General features: G+C 33.7%; 2 protein-coding genes across 2 annotated transcripts; one reads left to right on the top strand and one right to left on the bottom strand.

The window, feature by feature from the left end:
- Positions 1-617: 617 nt before the first annotated feature.
- On the bottom strand, positions 618-1,670 carry LOC108459176 (uncharacterized). The gene is made up of 2 exons (XM_017758533.1): positions 1,309-1,670; positions 618-1,167 (listed from the first exon to the last, which is right to left on the bottom strand). Exons 1-2 carry the CDS (start codon positions 1,668-1,670, stop codon positions 618-620), a joined length of 912 nt encoding a protein of 303 aa, XP_017614022.1.
- Positions 1,671-5,952: 4,282 nt separating this feature from the next.
- On the top strand, positions 5,953-8,132 carry LOC108457949 (transcription factor MYB61-like). The gene is made up of 3 exons (XM_017757169.2): positions 5,953-6,491; positions 6,574-6,703; positions 6,778-8,132. The coding sequence occupies exons 1-3, from the start codon at positions 6,359-6,361 to the stop codon at positions 7,808-7,810; spliced, it is 1,296 nt and encodes a 431-aa protein (XP_017612658.1). The 5' UTR covers positions 5,953-6,358; the 3' UTR covers positions 7,811-8,132.
- The last annotated feature ends 3,739 nt before the right edge of the window (positions 8,133-11,871 follow it).

Here is an 11,871-nt window from a genome sequence, read left to right as displayed (position 1 = left end):
TACCTATTCAAAACAAGTTGTATACAAACGAGATATTTCAAACATCCAAAAAAAATTACCAATAGAAAAAATGTTTAACCTACATACTTCTCACATTAAAATTTTTTTTAAGCCAAGCATTATCTTTGAGGTTATAAGTTTGAACCATGATGTTCAATTCCTGATAAATTTTTCTTTAGTCCATGTATCTTTTAATTCCTTAGGCAACTTTAAATTTGTGGAGATACGAGGTATCATTCTTTAGAATGTTGCATACAAAAATCTTATGATTAACTTCAAGAAAACAACTTTTAATGTCAAATACATTACCTTGTCCTCATTGATAATCACTGAAATGGGCACATATAAACTCAGTTCAAACACCTAGACAAAAGTTTCATGTTTTTTATTTACTAGAATCACAAATGTAAAAAAAAAAAAATGATGTTGATTTTTAATACAAAGAAGCAGATCATATATTCTTTTTGCACGATGTGTCAAATGCAACTACAACTTACGAGTGGCTCTCCATGCTGCCTTGGGAAATGATTTTCTATTTTGTTTTCCAAATTGACAAGTTTTACATGTCGGTATGTGATCAACAAGTTTCAAAAGATCAATTGCCATCCTTTTGGACTTCATCTGTAGCATCCCCTGATGGTGATAGTGTCCGACCTTTTATGCCACAACATTGTGAGACTTTCTTTGCTTAGAAAGGCTGATTGCTCTTCCTGCATTGGATTGAGGGAAAAACTCATTCTTGCCATCTTAACTTCAAACATCTTCTGTCCTAAAGCATCCTCTATCATACATGTCTTTTCCATGAACTTCACTTTGAATCCCTTCTTTACTAATTGGCCAACACTAAGCAGGTTTTGATCAATATCAAATACATATAAAACATCAGTAATGAACTTGGTACTTGAACAGCTTGTAATGGCTATAGTGCCCTTTCCTTTTACTACAATGTAGTCACTAGTCCCAATTCTGACCTTCTTAGACTCGGTACTCTTCAGTTCTTTGAACAACTCATTGTCATGTGTCATATAATTAGTGCAACCACTGTCAATAAGCCAGCTTTCACTTGTTTTGTGACTAGTGAAACAAGTTGCAACAAAAAGCTGATCTTCTTCTTTTTGATTTGCCACTTGTGCTTCATCTCCTTGTTGTTGATTTTTGTACTTACAGCTTCATGTCCCATTTGGTTACACTTGCTGCACTTTGCATCTAGTCTTCTCTAGCACTTGAAAGGAAGGTGACCTTTCTTGCCGCAATGTTGACATGGAGGATAATCCTTCTTTACTCTTGATCTTCTATTTCTAGTTTTACTTTTGTTCCCAAATACAGAGTTTTCTCCACTTGTAGCATGAATCTTTTTTGTTCTTTGGCCTCCTATTCATTCCATCATCTTGATGCTTAACTGGTAGAGCACCTTCGACGGCCCATTCTTGCCCCACTACACGCTTTCGTTCTTGTGCTTGTAAAGAACTTAAGAGTTCTGCCAGAGTAATATTTGGCATATCCTTCATGTTCTCTAAGGTGGTGATGGTAGCCTCAAACCTTTTAGGTATTGTTACAAGGATTTTCTCCACAATCCTTGAATCTACTAGACATGAACCTAGCAGCCTGACTTTATTGGCTATGTTAAGGAGCTTTTCAGAATACTCCTTGACTGTCTCAATCACCTTCATCTTTTACAGCTCAAAATCACGTACAAGATTCAACACTTACATCCCACAAATTCTCTCATCTCCCTCGTACTCAGTCTTGAGATAATCTCCTATCTCCTTTGCTGACTTTAGAGACATAATTCGCATGAAAATAGTTAGTGAAACTGCATCAAACAAACATGCTTTTGCCTTTGATTTCCTTGTCTTTTTTTCTTTTTGTGTTTTGATCTATGCCACAATGGGGTTGGTAGGCAATGTAGGAATCTCGTAGTCTTATTCCACTACTTCCCAAATATCTATAGCCTCCAGGTAAGTCTCTATTCGCATTGCCTAAATCTGATAATTATCTCCATAAAAAATAGGCGGCACAATTGAAGAGAAATTAATTTCAGCTTCCATAATGCAACAATCACTAACACAAAACCCTTAAGAAAAAAGCTTTAATATTTTATCAGAAAATAAAATTGAACTAATGATTATTATTCAGCAAGATTCACAATTTATACTAAGTGAAAATAACAACCCACTAACAATATGTTCCTAAACTTAAGCATCAAACATAAATTCAAATAACAAAACACCTAAAAATAACAAACAACTGAAAATAGCAGTCCTAAACACATCAACTAACACCTACTTTGTCTTGAATAAAAATCATGCCCTAGTTCTAATCCACACATATTTGTAATAGCACTCTCGGTTGAATGTAAAAATTAAAGTGAATATAGACTTCTCTTGATATACATATTCAAACACAAGTTGTATACAAACAAGATATTTACAAACATCCACAGAATTTACCGATAGCAAAAAATGCTTGACCTACATACTTCTCGCATTAAAATTTTCTTTAAGCCAAGCATTATCTTTGACGTTATAAGTTTGAACTATGATGTTCAATTCCTAATTAATTTTTTCTCTAGTCCATGCATCTTTTAATTTCTTAGGCAACTTCAAATTTGTGGAGATACGAGGTATCATTCCTTGGAATGTTGCATACAACAATCTTATGATTAGCTTTAGGAAAACAACTTTTAATGTCAAATACATTGCCTTGTCCTCATTGATAATCACTGAAATGGGCACATATAAACTCAGTTCAAACACCCAAACAAAAGTCTCGTATTTTTCATTTACTAGAATTGCAAATGTAAAAAAGAAAAAAAAAATTGATGTTAATTGTTAATACAAAGAAGCAGATCATATTCATTCTTTTTGCATGATATGTCAAATGCAACAATTCTCCAAAGTAGACATAATTCGATCCGCTAGTTGAGCCTGCCAAAAAAGAATATTTTGAATATTTTGAAGACTATTCTCTTTATCCACAGTATATTTCATATAAAAACCAATATGTAAAATTAATTTTGCCTTAAAATACACTAATGCAGTATTTACATCTCCAGCTGCAATTGGTTTCATGAACCCTATATGTATAACTTATTTGAAAGATTTTTCCTCGTCAACCCCATGTTTTCACAAATGACATCATTTGACAAGTTCCATTGAAAACCCAAAACTTAGGAACAATCGAAGACGGAAATGGTTGGGCAAAACAAGAAATTTAGATGAAAAAAATTGCGTTTAGGGCGATGATTTCTTCTCTTTCTCTGTTTATTTATTTTCTTTCAATCATTGAAAACAAAACGAGGGTCTCCTTTTCTTTCACAAAATACTAAATTTTACATGAAAGAAGTCTACAAAAAGTAAGGCTTGTTTTCCAACATGGCATCATTAATTTGTTTTCCAAACATTTAATGGGACGCATTTTGATTCACAAAGAAAAAGGCCGCATGATATTCAACACCAGTTTAATGTCTGAAACGAATGTCTCGCTCTTGCTGTTCCGGTCAAAAAAGCAACGACGTATTGATGCACTGTGTTGCAATGAGGAAAACTTGGTTGATTTCTATTTTTGAGGATCATAATTTTTACAGTATCCCCAATCCAACCTGATTTAAACACGAATTGGTTAGAGGTGGTGAACTTCATACACCTTTTTTTAAGTATTGCATGAATGAGATTAGAGATAAGATACATAATCTTCCTTGAATAATTTTTAAGACATTTGGGACCCAGAAATATGGTGTAGAGATCCATTATCTGTATGCAGATGTTGTGTAGTGCTCATTATCAAATGGGTCCATTCCTCCCTGGACAATTTTCCATGCACACGAATTGACTTCATCAACTCATTCTCAACCGTCTGATCCACCTCATACCCTGTATCTGCTACTTCACCATCCTGCATGGGACCAACTTCCCATGAAATATCATTCCTGGAAAATGAGAAGGCGTAGCAGAGATCATTTTAATCTGAATTTTTTTGACTCATAATAGCTTTGGTTGAGCCAATTATTTTGTCTATTCGATTTAAAAAAAAAAAAAGGGTCGTATGCATAATTGATGTTGAAATACTGTGTTGCCGCCTATGATCCCCATGGGTTTCACATTGCAATGCGGGCCACGCCGCCAGGGACAGCTAATGATTTGGAATAATTTGATGAAAAAAAAAAACTCAAGGTGGTGTCCCTCGGAATTTTAGTTTAATCCATCTGTTCTTGATTATCTGAAATTTAATTAGGGTTTTTTCAGGTAATGTGGTCCAGATCAAGGAGTTAATTATTCATTTTGAGAGAGAATTATTTGCTGTATCATGCATTCTTGCTATAAACTTGTGATGATTAATAAATATATAAAACTAATCTCTACAACGAATCTTTTGTTTACTTATTTTATTGTTAAAACTTTGTCATATTGACATTTAAGTAAGCTTTCTTGCACAAACTGACTTCATACAAATATCAAGGTTTAGTACTTTTGGGTGAACATATGTCAAAATTAATGGAATAAAAGATAGCCAGGTTTCAGAAAAATATATATACAGTACTGAAAGGAACATGACAATGGTACCATAATGCAAGCATTTTCTCCTCCTTCTTCTTTTTTTATCAATTTTAATGTTATTTCAATCTTGAAAAGTCCAACCTTACTGCTACCAAATTTAAAAAAGTTAATACCTCTATTTGAATTTGTTTACAAAAATTAATTTAACAAAGGTTGGTCGTGAACCATTCAATAATTTATATGTAATAATTTAGCAAAATCATGAATTTAAATGCATACATTTATGAATAATTAGATTAATTTGTTAGCTTCTGTAAAATGCAATAATCAAATTTAATAAGAATAAAATAGATGGATGGAATAGTTTTACATTTTTCATCCGATTCATGTCTTTTCAATGGTACATGAAGTATGAAGTAAGAAACTATAAATAATATTTCAATTTAGGGGGGAAATAGGTAAATTACCATTATTAGTTGTTTTGGGGAGGGGACAAGCTAAGCTACCATTAATTGAGGATAACAATGTATTTTGCTTTTGTGAAACTATCTTTCTATTATTAAATAATTTAATTTGGAATAAAAATAACACTTATGAATTTTTATTAAAATTAGTTTGATCACCTACTAAATACATTCATACATTGGAATGAAAAATGAAGCTTCTAAAACTTGGGAGAGTGGGGTTGGCTGTAGAAAAGCAAATGGTGTTGCAGTTTGTGTTACTAAAAAAGAAATAAAAATCTAGTAGGAATTTGTTAGCTGATTTGATAAAAAAAAACAAGAGTCACCTTCAACCTTCAATGTCTGTAAATCTATGAAGACATATATGAGCTTTAATTTGTTTCTCAAATTTGGTGATTGCCGTGGGAAGAAAGCATTGCCATCTTTCAATTAATGAGACAAAAGGGCAAAAGTCTTGAATCCCAAAGTAGAAGATATTCGTTGAGTTAGGTAATTAATAAGACTGAGTGGAATTCATCACAAACAGGAAACACTTAATTTTCAAAACAAAACCAAAAAATAATATATATAAATATATATAAATATATATATATATATTCTTTCCACGTAATGATTTAAACTTTTCAAAATGGTCATGATTTTGCAGAATTGCCCCAAAAAGCTCGTACATTAAAGAAGGGAGTCGGATCCTATTTCCTTGTGAGCTACATATATATTATACAGCACTTTCTGTTATTTTCCAAGATTCCATCTTCATCTTCATCTTGCTGGTTTGGAATTGGAATTTTCAGAAAAAGCAGGGACTGACTATGGGAACTGAAATTTACCCTTTGGAATTGTTTTGTAGTTTTCCAGGTCTGGAAATTCATTCACTGACCGATCGAAGTTGAAAAGTAAAACTATGGGCTTTAAATATAATATCATGGGAGAAAAATATATGTCCCACCGTCCCTGCAGAAGACATTAAATCTCGAGACATTTGACGAGACACATGCAACTCAGTCTTTTAACTCATCCCTACTACCCCTAAGCTAGCAATGAAATGAAGAGGTGTTGAAGGGGAAAAAGATAATTAACATGTAGAAATATAGAAGGAAAACTATAGTATAGTATATATACATAAAAAGGAAGTGGGGGAGAGAGAGAGAGAAATTTATAACACCTTATTGAATGCGACTTTTCTTCCTCTTATATTAATTCAACTCCCTTTCTCAGCTCTTACTTCATTTTCTATCCTTCCTATATCCAACCCCCCTCTCTCTTTCCTACATTTTTTTTTAATTTTGTTAAGAACCCAGCCCCAGCTGTTTCATTGCTGACAATTTTTCACCTAGGATTCAGCAAAGTTGCTGTTTAGGAAAGGTTTCTTCCTCATTGTCATTTTGGTCTTGTCTTGAAATGGGGAGGCACTCTTGCTGTTACAAGCAGAAGCTAAGGAAAGGTCTTTGGTCACCTGAAGAAGATGAGAAGCTCTTGAGGCATATTACAAAGTACGGTCATGGTTGCTGGAGTTCTGTACCTAAACAAGCTGGTAATATATATATATATTCTTTTTAAGCAACTTTAGCTTCTTTTCATTCATTAATTGTTTCTAAAATAAGACAAATTCGCAGGTCTGCAGAGGTGTGGAAAGAGTTGCAGACTAAGGTGGATTAATTACTTGAGGCCTGATTTAAAGAGAGGCACATTCTCTCAAGAAGAAGAGAATCTCATAATTGAACTTCATGCAGTTTTGGGGAATAGGTATTATTTCTTCTCCCCCCATGGTTTTGGATATTATATATGCACAGCTCTGTAAAATTTCTTTGAACTTTCAGGTGGTCCCAAATCGCTGCACAATTACCAGGAAGAACCGACAATGAAATTAAGAACCTATGGAACTCTTGCCTAAAGAAGAAGCTTAGGCAGAGAGGCATTGACCCTGTCACCCACAAACCCCTCTCAGAGGTTGAAAATGGTGGTGAAGACAGCAAGAGTCAACCCACAAATAGCCTGGATATGGCAACTTCAGGTGCATCTACTGAACTGAACCTCAACACCGACAATCCTAAAGCAGGACCACCGTCGGTCACTGCACACCATTTCCAATTGGAAATAGAAGGCTCCCCTTGCTCCAACACAATCAACAGCAGCAATAACAGTAGCAAAGACTTGTTCATGGACAGCCAGCCATCTGATTTGGTGGGGCATTTTCCAATTCAGCAATTGAATTATGCATCCAATGCTAGGCTCTCCTCCACAACCTCAAACCCCACTCTCTGGTTCACCCAAACCAGTAAATCTTTCGATATCAATTCTGAATTCCCTTCAACTTCCATGTCTGCCCTTCTCCCACCATTGACCTCTTCTTTTCTCTCTGCTCCTGTGGTGTTCAAGCCCTCTGATACCCCTTCAATCCCCTCCTTCACTCATATCAATGGGTCCCGATATTGGGAAACGGGTGCCTCCGCTAATAACAGTAACAGCAGCAGCAGCACTGAGCTACAAAGCAACAATTCCTTCTTTGAGAACAACAGTTACTCATGGGGATTGACCGACTGTAGTACATCAGAGAAAGAGGCTCCAAATCCAATCCATTTTATGGAAACCCAAGCAGATGAAATTAAGTGGCCAGAGTATCTCAATAACCCATTGTTAATGGCGGCTGCTTTGCAAAATCAAACCCCACAGTCCTTCTGCAATATCGAGATAAAATCAGAAACAGATTTCTTCACTAATACTTCATCAAACACCGTGTGGTCTCTTAACCAACAGCAGCAGCAGCAACAGCAACAACAAGCAGCTTTACAAAATTCCGATATGTGTGCGAAGGACATCCAAAGACTTACAGCAGCTTATGGACATATTTAGCTTAATTTGCTTTGCATTTATGAAAGGACCTCTCTTCTTAGAAGTAAAAGAAGGGTGACTTTCATTCAAAAAAAAAAAATAAATAAAAGAGATTAAAAAAAAAATGGCATTCTCAATATCAGGTGTGTACAACAGATTTCTCTCCCTTCTTTTTCATATATTTTAACTCATTCTCGTGTATATAGGGTCTGAATCTGATACAAAAATTTATCCACTTTTGCTTTTGGACTATTTTGTGAGCAAAACGATTTTGTTAGCCCTTTTTCTCTCTTTTGAGTGTGGGGTAGAACTGCTGAATAAAGCTTGTTTTAGTGTCTTTTTACTCTTCTTTGCCTCCTTGCATATGCTCATATTTGTGCATTGTGATTTTACGTTTCTCTATCAGTAAACAATGGTTGATAATCATTTCTTCTTTGTATCATCCCCATTGTTAATAGTTAAAGCAATGAATGGTTTTAAAATTGAAGAAAAAAAAAAGTGTGTCACTGCCATCTCCAATTGGAAAATACATGAAAGTAACACATTTTTCCAGTTCCAACAATCAAAATTGGTTATCTATCAGTGTCCAGAGGACACAAAGAAATCGTAATCGCTTTTATCACTTTTTTTGGTTTCTTGCTTTCAATTGTAGGTGATTTCGAGTAAATGAATCGATTAGTTGGGAGCTTCCTTTTGGCTTAAACAATCTTAGTACCCTTAAATTAAATTTTCAATCGCTTGCTTTTCAAGCCTCAAAAGGAGTTATTGACCACCACTCGGCCTCTCATTTTCTTTGCCCATCGCATACACACGCATGCTCACGTACACATCCCTAAACCATTTAAAGACCATGAGCCTAAATTTTTTTTAAAGTCAAATTCTTATGTGCATGTTGTGATATTCCTAAAATAAATATATTCTTTTAGAAAAAAGAAATTAGCAAGTTTAGAAATAAGAGAGTTATGCCACATCATGCTCAAGTAAGCAAAGAAGAAAAAATAAAGTGAGTCGGTACTTGGGAAAGTGACTATGAATCTAGCAAGGGCCATTTAACTGGTGCTGTCTTGCAACTCTTTTAAGACACTTACGTTTTCTAAAGAAACACCCTATAAATAGCAAGTAACTTGATTTGGAAGTTTTGGATCCTGCAGTAAATGTAGAAAAGCAAACACCCAACTATCTTTTAAATTTTCAATTAAGCACTAATTTCATAAGATAATCCTTATTCCTTATCCTTTATTTTAAAGCCTTTATTATTATTGTAAGTGCTGGAGGCTTTGGCTGTTTCTTGTTACAGAACAGAACATTATTTATGGTCGGAATGACAAATGTTTTTCTTTTCATTTGTATGTTATGGCCAAGTGGTTCAAAATCCAACGTGGTTAGGACAAGGAGACATCAAAGAAAGTGGGAATATATCTACGTCAGTTTTGGAGATAAATAATGAGTAAAGTTTGCAGACACCCGCCAAGGTTTTACTGACGTTTAAACAATTCAACGCTATAATGTTGGACGTGAGAAGTTGAAGGTGGTGACCCACTGCAATAATTCTACTCATTGAGGCATCTTTTCTTCTTCACAACCATGCCTGCCGCCAATGGTATCTGTTTTCAAGAAAGTTTTTTCAGCCCTGTTTCTAAACCAAGAGAATAAATAAAATGACTTTAAAATTTAAACTCGTTATCATAGAATCGAGTTTAAGAATCATATATAATCAAGACAATTATTCACAAAATTTCTAAAGTAATCATGCACACAAAGGGTAAAAGTTTTCAATATTTATGATATCACCAATTAGTAAGTACTTAGGACAAAATATTATTAAACAAATAAAAAATCAAATCATCATGATGTTGGATTTAAAATAGGTTCTGATATCATTGTCGATAATAAATGAAGCATTAATCCTGGCTCTCAGTGTCAGGAAGGGTACTAATTAATTTTAATCCTTAAACACCAAGCAATGGATTAAAAACAACAAATCTAAAATCAATACACAAAAACACAGTTTTTTTTAGTAATTATATTTCTTTGGCAGTACTTTTTAATTTGATCTATTTGTGTATAGAAGTCCAAAGTTTGCAAAAACCCAATAATATAGAGGACTGCTATGGGTTACAGGATGATATTTTAGTTTGTAATTTGATAAGTGTTAAAAAGTAATATGCTTTTAATTTTATTTTTAATGTATTTTTGGGTGATTATTCGATGCCAATTATAAATTTAACGCTCCTAATTTTTAAATTCATGTTTTAATATTTAATAGAGCACTTGGAAGTAAAATGAGTGAAAAACGAGCGAAAATAGGAGCATTGGAGCAAGCTGCAAGAGCCACACATGTTGAACCATTCCACACGATCGGACGACACGGTCGTGTGTCCAAACAGGCGTATGGTATGCTATGTCAATTTCACAGGATTACACATTGAATTACGGGAAATCGTGATTTTTAAGTTTTTCTAGCATTCTCTGAAGTATATATGACAAAAATAAGAATATAGGAGAGAGCCATCAGAGAATACTTAAGAAAAAAAACTCTAAAATACCATTGAAGCCGACTTTGAAGCAGATTTTCATCAAGATTGAAGATTCCTAGTTGATTTCTTAGGAAGTTATTATGAGTTTCTTTATTTCTTTCGGTTATATTGTCTTGGATGTTTTTATTTTCAAGCATGAACTATTTTTTTAAATACCCAAGGAGATGAACCCCTATGATGGATTCTGTCATTTTTTATTTATATTTTACGCAATAAATACTTAGTTCTTGTTCTTAATTATGTGTGTTTAATTCTCGGTTTAATATTTCTAAATTATTAATACATGTTTGATGTCTTTAAATCGATGGTTGAATAGACCTTGTTTAAGAGTAGATTTTGCGTAATTGAGTGGAGTTGCATGCAATGCTAGAAATAGGATGACTTAAATATATTGGATTAGAGTCAAATCTAATAGGGGAATCCATAGCATGAGTTAATGTGATAATATGGGTTTTAATTAGAAAGAAATTTCACTTAATCAAGTTAGAGTCAGTTGTTCTTATGCTCGAAAGAGGTATTTGCATAATTTAGGGATTTTTACGGATCATTATACTAAGTAAAGAAATTGCGTAATTTAGATTGATAGTGACAGATGAAATCTAGGTGAATTTTTTTCTGGGTATTGTTTCGTTTCTTGGTTGTTACTTGATTACTTTCGTAATTTGTTCTTTGTCGTGTTCATTAGTTAACTAATTTAGTTAATTTTAGTTTCAATCAATCACTTGAATTATTCGATTAAATAATAGAAAAACAGTGATTACTAGTACTTTTAGTCTTCGAAAGAACGATAGCTTTGCTCACTATAGCTATACTATTAACTGATAGGTATACTTGTCTTAATCAAATTCTTAGTTAATTTCGCAACAGATCAAGTTTTTGACGCCGTTGCTAGGGACTAAAATATTAGAAAAATTTTATTTCTATTAATTTAGTATTTTTATTTTAATATTTTTTTTAATTTAATTGTTACATTTTAATTTTTTTTGTTTGATTCTTATAGGTTCTTTTGGTTTATGACCAGAGACAACCCCTTGAAACAGTTAGTTTTTTACAATAAGATCGAAAAAACTGCTCGTAGAAACCAGAGAGAGGTTAGAGAAGCAAGGTCGTGTCAATAGATTTAATAGACGATCAACAGTAAAAGAACATTATTATAGAGATGCATAATAATCCTGCTCCTCGAAGTATGTATGACTATGATAAGCCCACTTTGATTTGGGTTGAATCAAGTATTGTCGGACCGACTATTGCTGCAAACAATTTTGAGATTAAGCCAAACACAATTCAAATGGTGCAACAGTATGTTCAGTTTGATGGGTTGCAAGATAAAGATTCGAATGCTCATTTAGCTAACTTTTTGGAAATTTGTGACACATTTAAAATCAATGGCGTTACTAATGATGTCATACGCTTACGGTTGTTCCTATTCTCTTTGAGGCACAAGGCGGAACAGTGGTTGAAATCACTTCTACAGGGTTTTATCACTACTTAGGCTAGATGATTGAAAATTTTCTTTAGAAGTATGTTCTACCAACCAAAATAACC

The sequence above is a fragment of the Gossypium arboreum genome, chromosome 7 (genome assembly GCF_025698485.1).
Source record: "Gossypium arboreum isolate Shixiya-1 chromosome 7, ASM2569848v2, whole genome shotgun sequence".
NCBI classification, from domain to species: Eukaryota; Viridiplantae; Streptophyta; class Magnoliopsida; order Malvales; family Malvaceae; genus Gossypium; species Gossypium arboreum.
This window is presented reverse-complemented; position numbering and strand designations above follow the sequence as displayed.